This window comes from Dendrobates tinctorius, unplaced genomic scaffold (assembly GCF_039654945.1).
Source record: "Dendrobates tinctorius isolate UK_male_01 unplaced genomic scaffold, ASM3965494v1 ptg000450l, whole genome shotgun sequence".
NCBI lineage: Eukaryota > Metazoa > Chordata > Amphibia > Anura > Dendrobatidae > Dendrobates > Dendrobates tinctorius.
The window spans coordinates 1,276,115-1,291,620 of record NW_027362112.1 but is presented as its reverse complement, the minus strand read 5'-3'; the positions used below and the strand labels follow the sequence as shown (position 1 = coordinate 1,291,620).

General features: G+C 52.2%; 2 protein-coding genes across 2 annotated transcripts in view; both read right to left on the bottom strand.

Annotated features, from left to right (window-relative positions):
• Positions 1-2,716, bottom strand: part of LOC141077424 (hydrocephalus-inducing protein-like) — a 33,126-nt gene extending 30,410 nt beyond the window's left edge. The window contains exons 1-5 of the mRNA XM_073564354.1: positions 2,608-2,716; positions 2,345-2,536; positions 2,109-2,258; positions 1,784-2,023; positions 1,548-1,710 (exon numbers count right to left, since the gene is read on the bottom strand). Of these exons, the coding sequence (XP_073420455.1) occupies positions 1,548-1,710; positions 1,784-2,023; positions 2,109-2,258; positions 2,345-2,488 (697 nt within the window). The 5' untranslated portion in view covers positions 2,489-2,536; positions 2,608-2,716. The remainder of the gene's footprint in view (positions 1-1,547; positions 1,711-1,783; positions 2,024-2,108; positions 2,259-2,344; positions 2,537-2,607) is intronic.
• Positions 2,717-2,761: 45 nt separating this feature from the next.
• LOC141077412 (hydrocephalus-inducing protein-like) lies at positions 2,762-15,300 on the bottom strand. The gene is made up of 8 exons (XM_073564323.1): positions 15,262-15,300; positions 14,945-15,154; positions 13,778-13,909; positions 6,609-6,658; positions 5,688-5,902; positions 3,273-3,346; positions 3,070-3,185; positions 2,762-2,948 (listed from the first exon to the last, which is right to left on the bottom strand). The coding sequence occupies exons 1-8, from the start codon at positions 15,298-15,300 to the stop codon at positions 2,762-2,764; spliced, it is 1,023 nt and encodes a 340-aa protein (XP_073420424.1).
• Between the last annotated feature and the right edge of the window lie 206 nt (positions 15,301-15,506).

The window sequence follows — 15,506 nt, the reverse complement described above, 5'->3', positions numbered from 1 at the left end:
GAGACATGGTGTACGGCCGCATAGGTCTGTATACAGCGGAGGACACACTGCCCTGTATACTGGGTACATGCACCGCTCACCTTCCTCTGTGCCCTCCGGAGACATGATGTACGGCCGCATAGGTCTGTATACAGCGGAGGACACACTGCCCTGTATACTGGGTACATACACCGCTCACCGTCCTCTGTACCCTCCGGAGACATGATGTACGGCCTCATGGGTCTGTATACAGCGGAGGACACACTGCCCTGAATACTGGGTACATACACCGCTCACCGTCCTCTGTACCCTCCAGAGACATGGTGTACAGCCGCATAGGTCTGTACACAGCGGAGGATACACTGCCCTGTATACTGGGTACATACACTGTTCACCGTCCTCTGTACCCTCCGGAGACATGGTGTACAGCCGCATAGGTCTGTATACAGCGGAGGACACACTGCCCTGTATACTGGGTACATACACTGTTCACCGTCCTCTGTACCCTCCGGAGACATGGTGTACAGCCGCATAGGTCTGTATACAGCGGAGGATACACTGCCCTGTATACTGGGTACATACACTGTTCACCTTCCTCTGTGCCCTCCGGAGACATGGTGTATGGCCGCATAGGTCTGTATACAGCGGAGGACACACTGCCCTGTATACTGGGTACATACACCGCTCACCGTCCTCTGTACCCTCCGGAGACATGGTGTACAGCCGCATAGGTCTGTATACAGCGGAGGACACACTGCCCTATATACTGGGTACATACACCGCTCAGCGTCCTCTCTACCCTCCGGAGACATGGTGTACGGCCTCATGGGTCTGTATACAGCGGAGGATACACTGCCCTGTATACTGGGTACATACACCGCTCACCGTCCTCTGTGCCCTCTAGAGACATGGTGTATGGCCGCATAGGTCTTTATACAGCGGAGGAAACACTGCCCTGTATACTGGGTACATACACCGCTCACCGTCCTCTGTACCCTCCGGAGACATGATGTACGGCCTCATGGGTCTGTATACAGCGGAGGATACACTGCCCTGAATACTGGGTACATACACCGCTCAGCGTCCTCTGTACCCTCCGGAGACATGATGTACGGCCTCATGGGTCTGTATATAGAGGACACACTGCCCTATATACTGGCTACATACGCAGCTCACCGTCCTCTGTGCCCTCCAGAGACATGGTGTACGGCCTCATGGGTCTGTATACAGCGGAGGATACACTGCCCTGTATACTGGGTACATGCACCGCTCACCTTCCTCTGTGCCCTCCGGAGACATGATGTACGGCCTCATGGGTCTGTATACAGCGGAGGATACACTGCCCTGAATACTGGGTACATACACCGCTCACCGTCCTCTGTGCCCTCCAGAGACATGGTGTAATGCCTCATGGGTCTGTATACAGCGGAGGACACACTGCCCTGTATACTGGGTACATGCACCGCTCACCTTCCTCTGTGCCCTCCGGAGACATGGTGTAATGCCTCATGGGTCTGTATACAGCGGAGGATACAATGCCCTGTATACTGGGTACATACACCGCTCACCGTCCTCGGTGTCCTGCGCTCCGCGCCCTCTCTCCTGCTCCTCCTGAAGTTGTCTCTTCTCCTCATAGTACTCCAGGATTTCTGGTGGGAGTTTCTCTCCAGCCATGCGCGGTGGGAGCAGAAGGGTCTTCTGAGCGTCATAGCCCCTCAACAGTCGCAGAATCTGCACCAAGCACAGAGCGATGAAGCGAGCGGTGTGAGCGGTGCCCGTAGAGCGCAGCACACTTGCTGATTACCTTCTCCTCCTCCACGTACTGCTTGTCCATCTCCAGGGAGTAGAACTCAATGGGAAAGCTGCAAGGATTTCTCACCACGACCTCCACATCATCACCTGAGCTTAGTGGCAGGATGGGGCCCAGCTCCAGGACACTGGGGGTAAACTCCAGCTGTGGCTCCAGGCCCTGACCTTGAGCTAGTATCTGGACTCGCTGGCTGCTCTGCGTCACCTGAAGGACCAGGCGCTGACGGTACAGCTTCTACAAGAAGAGCGCATCACAGCCCACCATCCAGATTCCCACCACCCTGGTTACATCCCTCAGTGCCATTGCTCTGCTTCCTCACCTCTTCCCGTGGCAGAAACTTTATGTCCACATTCTTCTTCTGGCCGGGAAGCAGAAGGTCACGTGCTGGGATCATCTCGAAGATGGCGGCTTTGGGTTGAGCTTCCTGCTTCAGCTTCTTGCGCAGGTGCATGGGGAGGTGTTTGTCTATCTGCAGAGGACGGTAACAATAAGCACTGAGTACTGCTCCTGCGGGCGCGCTGTTAGTGATGATGGGGACCAGGCTTATGGCGGTACCTTAACTTCAGGTTCCAGGGACATCAGCGTCCACTCGCAGGGCACAGGGAGTGGGTTAGATAGCTGAAGAGTGCGGATCTGACACTGACCGACCTGCACGGGACTGAATTCCACCCGCTCGTCCGAAACACACAGGGACGGCATAGTCACCAGTGCCCGCAGACGGACAGACCACCGGGGTCCCCCACTCACCTGCAGGAAGAGATCAGGCCTGAGAGACACATCAGACCCCGAGGTGCCGCCAACATAGACCGAGACTTCACCTGAATGTCCAGCCCCACATCCACCGCTCCCAGATGGAGATTCGCACCCTGAGGATCAAACTTCACCCAGAATATTTCGGTCTGACAGCACGGCAGATTCCGGACGCGGTCTAACTCCACGGTGAACCCTACGTGAGGCAGAACGCCGGTATTGTTAATGCCCCAGATGCTCATGGCCTGCTTTGAGGACGGACATGGTGATACCTGTGCCTGGGAGTCCACGATGGTCAGCCCGGAAGGACACGGGAAAATGTCCAGTGTTAGTGACTTTAATGATGTGTGATCGGACCTCTCCAACAATTACGTATCCAAAATCCAGCAGGTATTCTGGAAGTTCGGCCCTGGAACACACAGACAGGCGTGATGGGGGGACCTGAATGTACTAGCTGTCATGTGGAGGAAAAGCCTTGTCATATGTGCCCATGAGGATGTAGATGTACAGGCGCCAAGATCAGCACTCACTGCAGCAGCTGCCGGCGTCTCTTCTGGGTGCTGCCCCCCGTTACACCCTTATCCAGCTCGTCCTCCGCATGCTTCTTAATCAGGAGGCGCTCCACCTCCATCATCATCAGCGCATCCTGCAAAACACAACACAGTCCGGTCGGCTCTGTGAGCAGCACATCACTGGACTCACCGCTGCCATACACAACAACAGGCGGCCGTACAGAGGCTGCGCAGGGCTCCGGCTCTCCTCCCCTCAACTGCTCCGCTGCTGTCAGGAACGGCTCAAATCGGTCACCTGCTGGAGGCAGAAAACAGGAAAACTTACAGAACTGCGAGTGAGGTGGGTGATACAGGAGAGGCAGACAATAAAGGTGTTAGGGGCGATACAGGAAAGGCAGACGATACAGGTGTCAGGGGTGTTACAGGAGAGGCAGACGATACAGATGTTAGGGGAGATACAGGAGAGGCAGACGATACAGGTGTCAGGGGCGTTACAGGAGAGGCAGACGATACAGATGTTAGGGGAGATACAGGAAAGGCAGACGATACAGGTGTCAGGGGCGTTACAGGAGAGGCAGACGATACAGATGTTAGGGGAGATACAGGAGAGGCAGACGATACAGATGTTAGGGGAGATACAGGAGAGGCAGCCAATGCGGGGGTGAGACAGAAGATATGAGCGAGGCAGACGATACGGGCGAGGCAGACTGTGACGACAGCATTGTATCATAATTAACCATACATCTATCTTCAGTAAACCAGGAGGCATAGACTATTATCTATATGTTGACTTTAGAATTTAAGTGTTGATTTCTGGTTGGTCAAGAAAACACAGACTTTTGTTCATATGAGCCTGTAATGTTGACTTGTAAGTTGATGTTTGTTGTAACATATTGTGCTGTTAGCAGTGTCAGGTCGGCGCTGTTATACTGATTACACGGATACCTGGTGTTCCAGTAAATGAGATTCTCGTGCTCTGGGGCGGGGCTGTGGGTGGAGCTTTATATGGTGTTTTGATTTAATATTCATCCTTATGGGCTTATGACAGGTCACTGATCCCTTACTGATCCGCCCCCTATTTTACATACCGCATATCATATTGTGGGGTCCCGAAAAACAATTTACGTTCATCAAAATGGCACCGTCGATGCCGGCGCTGTAGCGCGATAAATGCCTAATATACATATGTGCATTTATTGCTTTAGTCTATATTCTATCGTGGGGAGAAAAAAACAAAACAAATAGCTTCATCAAAATGGTGTCGGGGCAGTAGCATCAATCAGAACGCGATTAATGCTACAGCGCAGACGTTGCCAGTGACATTTTGACGAATGTAAACTATTTTGTAACCACACAATATGATATGCAGTATGTAAAATAGGGGGCGGGGCAGTGAGAGATCGGTGACCTTTCATAAGCAAATACTGATGAATATGTAAGAAGAGCACCACATAAATCCCCACCCACAGCCCCGCCCCAAAGCACGAGAATCTCAGTAACTGAAAACTACAAATCCCAGATTCCACAAGAACCACAAGACAGATTTCATCAGCAGGTATCAGTGTAATCAGTATAACTGCGCCGACCTGACACTGCCTGTGGTCACTGAGTACAATCCTGCTGACAGGCCGCTTTAAGCTGATGATACTAGTTGATATCAATAATAGACAACCATCAATTATATAAGCCCCAGTAGTATCCCACCGTAGTGTAGACACAGGGAGCCAGCGAGTGCTCTAGTCTACTAGCCCGAAACCGCATGGACCAAGGATCATCCCACCGAACGCCGGCTCTCCTATTACCCTGAGTGTAATACTACTCAGCTGGGAGGCACAGGACTGACTCCGAAATGTGAGGCAGGAGGCACAGGAGTGACTCCGAGAAGTGAGGCAGGTGGCACAGGAGTGACTCAGAAGTGAGGCAGGAGGCACAGGAGTGACTCTGAGAAGTGAGGCAGGAGGCACAGGAGTGACTCAGAAGTGAGGCAGGAGGCACAGGAATGACTCCGAGAAGTGAGGCAAGAAGCACAGGAGTGACTCCGAGAAGTGAGGCAGGAGGCACAGGAGTGACTCCAAGAAGTGAGGTAGGAGGCACAGGAGTGACTCCGAGAAGTGAGGCAGGAGGCACAGGAGTGACTCCGAGAAGAGAGGCAGGAGGCACAGGAGTGACTCCGAGAAGTGAGGCAGGAGGCACAGGAGTGACTCCGAGAAGTGAGGCAGGAGGCACAGGAGTGACTCCGAGAAGTGAGGCAGGAGGCACATGAGTGACTCTGAGAAGTGAGGCAGGTGGCACAGGAGTGACTCAGAAGTGAGGCAGGAGGCACAGGAGTGACTCTGAGAAGTGAGGCAGGAGGCACAGGAGTGACTCAGAAGTGAGGCAGGAGGCACAGGAATGACTCCGAGAAGTGAGGCAAGAGGCACAGGAGTGACTCCAAGAAGTGAGGCAGGAGGCACAGGAGTGACTCCGAGAAGTGAGGCAGGAGGCACAGGAGTGACTCCGAGAAGAGAGGCAGGAGGCACAGGAGTGACTCCGAGAAGTGAGGCAGGAGGCACAGGAGTGACTCCGAGAAGTGAGGCAGGAGGCACATGAGTGACTCTGAGAAGTGAGGCAGGAGGCACAGGAGGTGTGCTGCATACCTGTGAGGTTCCGGGGCAGATCCAGGCTGATGCGGGGGAACACTCCCTCTCCTCGCAGGACAATAGTCTCTGCTTCCAGATGAGCCACCTGCAGGTGAATAAAGTGCTGGAAAGAGACGGGGACTCCAGGGAAATAGGAAATGGTAATAATCTCTTCTCCTCCAGCAGGAACAAGGCCCTGGGGAAAAGAGAGCGAGCGGGAGATCAGACATGTTCTGGGATAAATCAAGAGGTGATGGCGGCCTTCTGCACACACGTATACACAGTACACAACATACATACACACTACACACAGAACTCCTATATATATATATATATATATATATATATATATATATATATATATAGTTAGTACACTATACATATAACTCATATATACTGTATATATACTATATGCTGTATATCCATGTTGGGGTCAGTAGAGATGTTACCTGTAGCAAGGTGTTACAGCATATGGATGTAGCCAGGCCCTGTGCCTTCGATCATCTAACCTCCCCCCTGGTGTGCTAGCCAATTGATAATTTATCCCAAACCAGTTATCCCAATCCCTCTCACCTGATCCTCTACTCAGTCCTATATATTTAGTAGCTTCCTAGGGGGTGCATGCGTGTGTGGTCTGGCACGCGTCTCCCTGCAGCAAAAGTATCACTGCAGCTAAAGTATCAAGACGCTGCAGTTATTTCAACGGCAGTTAGTCACGGAAGGAGTCAGGACCCCACATTGTGAATCTGTCTCTTTTGGGTATGTCTGCTGAGTAAGCACTTCCTATTACTCGGATCTAGCTTTTCTATTAACCTTCTTACTCCTTCACCATGTTTACATATGCCCTCACAGTGTTTGCCCCATTAATCCTCACTCTCCTTCACTATCCCCAAACCCCAGCACCCTCTAACCAAATAATCATCTCCCCTTCCCTCTTACCTCCCTACATGACCTCTTCTACTGACCTCCTCCTCAACCTCAAATCTGTCCTAATTAAACATAAAACAAGCTGCCCATTCTCTTTCTCCCACCTGCTCTCCCTTTCTCTGCTTCTCCTCACTGCTGGCGACATATCTCACAATCCTGGACCCCCACAGCTCATACATCCCATTACTACCCCCTCCTACCTCCCTCTCTCTGGAGCACTTTGGAATGCCCGCTCCATCTGCAATAAGCTTCAAGTGATTCATGACCTTTTTCTCTCTCGCAATCTTGCCTTAATTGGCCTCACAGAAACATGGCTGACACCCTCTGACACTGCCTCCCCTGCTGCACTGTGTTACGGCGGCCTCCATTTCACTCACACTCCTCGCCCTGTCAACAGACACGGTGGAGGAGTGGGTCTACTCCTTTCTTCCAACTGCACCTTTAACCCAATCCCACCTCTTCCCTCCCTTCAGCTTCAGCGGTACCCACTTAATTACACCCCCTGCTTCCGCCTGCAAAGATTGGTCCGGCCCCTTAAGTTTTCCCCCGTGCAACAAAGGAGACAGCCCCGACGGGCCCGGAACCGACACAGAACAGGTACCCATGGTACGGTGCTTCTTCTTACAAGAGGACGACTGGTTGCTGTGATGTACAAATGTCTGCAAAATATGTTTTCTGTTGGAATGTGCTAGAAATCTCCCCTTCCCTTCTGAGTTACATGGCACACTGAAGCTATAGCAGTGCCTACCCTCCCCCAAGTGTTATCACCTCTCCAGCTAGCAATAGGATACTTCCTGCTATCACCATTTGGCTCCTCTTCAGAGCGGGAAAAACTTCTTTGTTTGAAACGAATAAAACTATGAGAGACTATACCATAAGAACCAAATACCCTAGAGATATGAAAATCACATTTTTGTAATCCGGGCGGTCACAGCGTCGCTGCCGTGGTTCTTGCGAAGCCTAATCCTTTCAGAACCTGAGATATGTGTTCCAGCTAAACGGTGTATCAGAACTACTGCATATTTGGTCTTGTATTATTGTACTCAACAAATCACAACCAATGATGCCCTATATGTGTCTGTGCGGGCTGCCCCCACGGAGTTATGATTAGTATAAGTTTTCTAGTGTAATTCTAAATCCAAAAGGGAGAGGTGGGATTAACCCAGCATGCATCTCTCCGTGATGTCACATAGCAAGTCTATAAAGCATTTCCTGGACAAAACCAGGGCAGAACAGCTCAAGTCGTCGTGCTAGAAAGATCCCCAGATGAGCGGAGAAGTGCAGCTCCGCCTCCACCCCCCTTAAAAAGCCGCATGGTCTGCCTAAGGAACAATATGGAACTGTGAGTGTAATCTCTTTGTTTTCTCCACTTTTATTTTATACCTGTACTGTACATATTTTATGTCTCAATTTTATAGCAACTTTTATCTGTAATCACTGTCCTCTTTCGGAAAATAAATGAAATTATTTAGATCTGTCTCCATGCTCTAAGAATCGAACTATACGCCTTTGTTAGATAATCGCTACTAATTCAAGGGGTTTGCCACGGACCCTCTTAATTTAACACTGTGAATTAAGTAACCGTGACTGGTGGCAGCGCGTTGTGTACGGCTATTGCGGCTTGCTGGCAGTCTAGAAGGGTCTTATATTGCTGAATAAGGGGCTGCGGCCTCAGCATTGATAACTCCCTTACTGCAGAAGCCCAATTGCCGGTTCACAACAGGCAGTCCGTCCGGCGACTAATTATCCTAGGTGCAGTTCCCTGACTGACCTGAGGGTAAGGGGGGCGCCGGAGAGCTGCGAGTTCCAAAGTGGAACTGAGAAAGTGGGATATACATAAATCCCCGCAGTACTTGGAAGATTGATAGCAGTGGCGGGGCATCCAAATTAAACTCCCCCTGCGGCAAATTGTAGAGCGAGAGTAGCTTGCTGGATATTTTTGTCACATGGTGCCAGTGGTGGGATAACTAAGATAAGCCCCAACGGTGCCTGTGATAGCCGTGTGCCGGCAGTGTGTCTCGTCCCTCCGTCCGCTGATACACCCGTGTCAGTGGTGGGACTGTGACATAGTGGTGACACAGGGTCCGCTGTCCGTCGCGTTTTGGTGGCAGCGGGACCCCCATTAGTCGCCTCCGTAAGTGGACGAACGGCCGTGGGCTGTTCGTCACAGTTGCCATTGAAGGAAACATGAATGCGGCCAAGCACAGAGATATCCTGGATGAAAACCTCTGCCAGAGTGCTCTGGACCTCAGACCTGGCCAAAGGTTCACCTTCCAACAAGACAATGACCCTAAGCACACAGCTAAAATAACAAAGGAGTGGCTTCAGAACAACTCGGTGACTATTCCTGACCAGCCCAGCCAGAGCCCTGACCTAAACCCAACTGAGCATCTCTGGAGAGACCTGAAAATGGCTGTCCACAAACGTTTACCATCCAACCTGACGGAAGTGGAGAGGATCTGCAAGGAAGAATGACCGAGGATCCCCAAATCCAGGGGTGAAAACCTTGTGGCATCATTCCCAAGAAGACTCATGGCTGTACTAGCTCAAAAGGTGCGTCTACTCAATACTGAGCAAAGGGGCTGAATACTTATGACCATGGGAGATTTCAGGTTTTCTTTTTTAATAAATTTGTAAAAATTTCTCCATTTCTGATTTTTTCAGTCAGGATGGGGTGCAGAGTGCGCACTAATGAGGAAAAATGAACTTTGTTTCATTGCAGCCATTTGGTAAATTCAAAAGAGTGAAAAATGTAGAGGGGTCTGAATACTTTCCGTACCACCGTAGACACTACACACCACTCATATATACATAGTACACGATATACAGTATATATACACTACACACACTGTGACGCTTCTGGGGTTTTGGCAGCGTCCGAGAGTGGAACCTCTGGATCGTGGAACTGAGAGCCTCGGGGTGAGCGCGCCAGGTGGAACCGACCCCTATACAGGGACCGCTAGGGGCAGGCCCGCGGGGGGTCAGACACCGCGACAGCTGGAGCCAAGAGGAGCGGCTCGAAGGACCGGAGTGGCCACAGGCAGGAGTGGGATACCGGACAGGAACCAAGGTACGAGAATCCGTGCGGTAAGCGCGGGGAGAGGCACGGAGCGGTTTAGCACCAGGAACAGCTAGGACGACAGACGGACAGCAGACAGGAGAACAGGACAGGGAGCGGACAGACAATCGAGGACGGAAAGGAGACAGAGACCAGAGGGAACATAGGCTGTGAACAAGGGCCAGGCAGGGCGGAAGACAGGAAGGGAGGCAGGAGAAAGCAAACAGTGGCAGAGACAACAAGGCTGGGACTGGGGAACCAAGAGACAGAGGCAGAGACAATAGACAAACTATAAGCGGCCAGATCAGTGCATGTACGGCACACAATAATCAGGACGCCTGATATATCCCCTGCTGGCAGGTGGTTGGCTGCCGAGATCTGGCAGCCGCCCATCGCAAGGGGTAAACAATCAGGCGGGCGCGCGCCCGCAACCTAAGGCGCATGTGCGGGCTTGCAGCAGCCCGAGAGGAAGGAGGAGGAGGAGGGAGCGCGCGTGAGCAGAGAGGAGCGCGGCAGGCTGGGTAAGGAGATGCAGCGGCGGGACCCGGTGCTGGTGGGACGGAGGCGGGCACGGCTGCCGACGTTACACACACACTGTACACAGAACACAGACATCATACATACACACCATGTAGACACTCTACACAGAACACATACAGTGTCTACGCGTTTGGGCTGTTGTGCCTTCTTTTAGGGGAGTCAAGGCCAGAAGAAGGCACTACAGTCCAAACGCGCGTTGGGGTGGTGGCACCACAGCTTTCAGATAATTTAACCTCTGCACAATATTATTGTTATTGCTCACTTTCTTCATGTTTATGTGTCACTTTCTGCTATTTTGGGTAAATACTCACCAATATTAAGTTGGGTATAGTTTCTTACACATATGTGCACAAAGTTATATTATTTTCTATTCATTTGTGGATCTTTATTGAACGCGATCTTACGTGATGTCACATCTTATGATCCTGTCAGCTGTGCTGCCCTCTCTTTCTGACCTAACACTGGCTTCACCACACATTCCTTTGTTATATGCACTTTTTAAATAATGTTTTCATTTATTTTCCATAAACTTTTACATTTAAATGGCTTTCTGTCCATCTTTTTCTCTTATATGTCCAGCTTTGCTATTTTTGCACTATAACCTTTACCTAGCATCCTCACTAGAGACATGGTCAATTGACTGTTTATTCTTCTGTCCCTTTAGCCTACATATATGTTTATACACACACATCATACATACACACAGGGGGCAGACTCTCTATATCCTCTGTACAGACACTACAAAGGAGGCAGGGAGCTGCAGTGAGGGTCCTGTCCACAGGGGGCAGACTCTCTATATCCTCTGTGCAGACACACTACATAGGAGGCAGGGAGCTGCAGTGAGGGTCCTGTCCACAGGGGGCAGACTCTCTATATCCTCTGTGCAGACACACTACATAGGAGGCAGGGAGCTGCAGTGAGGGTCCTGTCCACAGGGGGCAGACTCTCTATATCCTCTGTACAGATACACTACATAGGAGGCAGGGAGCTGCAGTGAGGGTCCTGTCCACAGGGGGGCAGACTCTCTATATCCTCTGTACAGACACTACATTGGAGGCAGGGAGCTGCAGTGAGGGTCCTGTCCACAGGGGGGCAGACTCTCTATATCCTCTGTACAGACACACTACATAGGAGGCAGGGAGCTGCAGTGAGGGTCCTGTCCACAGGGGGGCAGACTCTCTATATCCTCTGTACAGACACTACATAGGAGGCAGGGAGCTGCAGTGAGGGTCCTGTCCACAGGGGGGCAGACTCTATATCCTCTGTACAGACACACTACATAGGAGGCAGGGAGCTGCAGTGAGGGTCCTGTCCACAGGGGGCAGACTCTCTATATCCTCTGTGCAGACACACTACATAGGAGGCAGGGAGCTGCAGTGAGGGTCCTGTCCACAGGGGGCAGACTCTCTATATCCTCTGTACAGATACACTACATAGGAGGCAGGGAGCTGCAGTGAGGGTCCTGTCCACAGGGGGGCAGACTCTCTATATCCTCTGTACAGACACATTGGAGGCAGGGAGCTGCAGTGAGGGTCCTGTCCACAGGGGGGCAGACTCTCTATATCCTCTGTACAGACACACTACATAGGAGGCAGGGAGCTGCAGTGAGGGTCCTGTCCACAGGGGGGCAGACTCTCTATATCCTCTGTACAGACACTACATAGGAGGCAGGGAGCTGCAGTGAGGGTCCTGTCCACAGGGGGGCAGACTCTCTACATCCTCTGTACAGACACTACATAGGAGGCAGGGAGCTGCAGTGAGGGTCCTGTCCACAGGGGGGCAGACTCTCTATATCCTCTGTACAGACACTACATAGGAGGCAGGGAGCTGCAGTGAGGGTCCTGTCCACAGGGGGGCAGACTCTCTATATCCTCTGTACAGACACTACATAGGAGGCAGGGAGCTGCAGTGAGGGTCCTGTCCACAGGGGGGCAGACTCTCTATATCCTCTGTACAGACACTACATAGGAGGCAGGGAGCTGCAGTGAGGGTCCTGTCCACAGGGGGCACACTCTCTATATCTTTGGTACAGACACACTACATAGGAGGCAGGGAGCTGCAGTGAGAGTCCTGTCCACAGGGGGGCAATTCTGTGCAGCGCTCCCTCCCGCGGTTATATGACGCCGTCCTCACATGTGTCACCGCCGCACATATCCATCCCGCTATAACAGCGAGGCTCTGGGTGCAGCGACAGCGCCTGCATCTTCAACTGAGGGATCGGCCACTATAATGTCTGTACTGTGCGCTCCGGCTCTGCTAATGCCGGGGTTATGTAAGGACACGCAGGTGGCAAGTGGAGCCGTGTGCGCACTCCACAAAGATTCCTCTAGGGGGCGACAAGTCCTGTACAATGGACTCATAGAATGGTAGAGTTGGAAGGGACCTCCTGGGCCATCTGGTCCAACCCCCTGCTCAATGCAGCAGTCACTAAACCATCTCACACAGATGTCTGTCCAGCCTCTGTGTGAAGACTTCTATTGAAGGAGAACTCACCACCTCTCGTGGCAGCCTGTTCCACTCATTGATCACCCTCACTGTCAAAACAATTTTTCTGATATCTAATCTGTGTCTCCTCCCATTCAGTTTCATCCCATTGCTTCTAGTCTTTCCTTGTGCAAATGAGAATAAAGTTGATCCTTCTACAATGTGACAGCCCTTTAGATATTTGTAGACAGCTATTAAGTCTCCTCTCAGTCTTCTCTTCTGCAAACTAAACATTCCCAAATCCTGCAACCTTTCCTCATAAGACAGGGTTTGCAGACCGGTCACCATTCTGGTCGCTCTTTTCTGAACTTGCTCCAGTTTGTTGATGTCTTTTTTAAAATGTGGTGCCCAAAACTGGACACAATATTCCAGATGAGGTCTGACCAAAGAGGAGTAGAGGGAAATAATGACTTCACGTGATCTAGACTGTATGCTTCTGTTAATACATCCTAGAATTGCATTTGCCTTTTTTGCTGCTGCATCACACTGTTGACTCATATTCAGTCTGTGATCTATTAGTATACCCAAGTCTTTTTCACATGTGCTGTTGCTTAGCCCTATTCCTCCCATTCTGTATATGCTTTTTTCATTTTTATTGCCCAGATGTAGTACTTTGCATTTTTCCATGTTAAAAACCATTCTGTTAGTTGCTGCCCACTTCTCCAGTTTATTTAAATCTTTTTGAATCCTCTCTCTCTCTTCTCTAGTATTAGCTATCCCTCCTAGCTTTGTGTCATCAGCAAATTTAATCAGTTTACCCTCAATGCCTTCATCTAAATCGTTGATAAAGATGTTGAACAATACAGGGCCCAGGACAGAGCCCTGTGGTACCCCACTTGAGACATTCTTCCAACTGGATGTGCAGCCATTTACGACCACTCTTTGGGTCCGAACACTAATCCAGTTAGGAATCCACCTAACAGTTGCCTTGTCCATTCCATACTTAGTCATTTTTTCAATAAGGATTGTGTGAGATACTTTGTCAAATGCTTTGCTGAAGTCAAGATATACTATATCTACAGCATTTCCCTGATCCACACAGTCAGTGATTCTGTCATAGAAGGAAATTAAGTTAGTAACCAGCCGAGGGCGCACTCACACTCCGGGGCTGGACATGCGGCTCCACGGGACACGGATGCCGCTCCTCCCTCTGGTGCAGCACAGTAAATGGGAAGCCGACCCTCCCCGTGTTCCTGAGGACAATCTGGGCCTCGGCCACCTGGTCAATCACCTGTGATAACAAACAGCTGTTATTCATAATGCTCAATCTCAGGTACTCTCCCCTCTGCAAGCAGTGAACCCGCGTCGCCACCCCTCCCCTAAGCCAGCAGTGAACCCACGTCGCCCCCCCTCTGCCAGCAGTGAACCCGTGTCGCCCCCCCCTCCGCCAGCAGTGAACCCGTGTTGCCCCCCCTCCCCCAGCAGCGTACCGGCGTCGCCCCCTCCCCCATAAGTGAACCCGCGTCGCCCCCCTCCCCTCCGCCAGCAGTGAACCCGCATCGCCCCCCTCTCCTCCACCAGCAGTGAACCCACATCGCCCCCCCTCCACCAGCAGTGAACCCATGTCGCAACCCTCCCCTCCGCCAGCAGTGAACCCGTGTCGCCTCTCTCCTCCGCCAGCAGTGAACCCGCGTTGCCCCCCTCCCTTCCGCAAGCAGCGAACCCGTGTTGCCCCCCCTCCCTTCCGCCAGCAGCGAACCCGCGTAGCCCCCCTCCATTCCGCCAGCATTAGACCCATGACACCCCCCTCCCCTCCCCCAGCAGTGAACCCGCGTCGCCCTCGCAGTGAACCCGCGTCGCCCTCCCCTCCCCTAGCAGTGAACCTGCGTCGCCCCCCTTCCTGCAGCCAGCAGTGAACCAGCGTCACCCCCCTCCCCGCCGTCAGAGACCCACGCATCGCACCCCCCTCCCCGCCACCATATGGGCCCCCGCATCGCCCTCATCCCTGCCACAGTCCGTGACACCTGCACTCACTCCTCTCTCAACTGCTGGCCGGGCCCCCTACGTCGCCCCCCTCCCCATCACAATTCCTGCGTCGCCCTCCCATCCCCGTGACCCCCGCGTTGCCCCCCGCAGGCGGCTGTGACCATTGCGTCACCCCCTCCCCGCCGCCAGCCATGCCCGTGTGTCACCCCCCTCACTGTCCGCATCATACCCCCATCGATATGTACAGGTTAGCACATGCGTGTGCCCCATACAGTGTCACGGCGAGAACACTCACACAGGCTGCCGTCCCCCCACTCTTGCCACACGTGTTCCATGTTACCTGGACTCCAAAGTCGATTTCTCTGGTGCTCAGTTCATAGCTGACGAGTGAGGCCTCACCATACAGGCTGATTTCATACACGGGACCCCCATAAACTGTACACAGGGCCCGGACCCTGCCGCTGACGCCGGTGTGGCCATAGAATGTAAATGACACGACCTGACTCTCTCCTGGCTGCAGGGTCCCAAATTGAGGAAGAACGTCAAACACCTGGAGGGGAGAACACCAGACACCCCCGGTGGTGGGAAATTACAGGAGATGTGGACCCTCGGTGCTGGGGAAATTACAGGGGGGGCAGACACCATGACCCTGCATACCTCCTCTACTCCGGTGGTCTTGAGTTCTTCTGCCACCATTACGCCATGTCCGGTGCCTGGTGTCACAGACTGAAAACCGAGGGGATCAGATGAGGAAGAGAGAAGCGTCTCGGACCACAATGGAAGCACATCGGTCAAATGAATCCAGTGATTTTGGATTTTAATGTCCCGAACTCTTATTTGGCAAAGGAAATAACCTGCTAGTAGACTTCTAGCCTCCTACTGAAAACACGTGCATGCTCTGC

Coding starts and splice junctions, on each gene's coding strand:
- LOC141077412 (XM_073564323.1), bottom strand. CDS start 15,300: ATGGTGGCAGAAGAACTCAAGACCACCGGAGTAGAGGAG. Junction 13,910..14,944: donor AAATCGACTTTGGAGTCCAG/GTAACATGGAAC, acceptor TTGTTATCACAG/GTGATTGACCAGGTGGCCGA. Junction 5,903..6,608: donor AGAAGAGGTCATGTAGGGAG/GTAAGAGGGAAG, acceptor GATTTATCCCAG/AACATGTCTGATCTCCCGCT.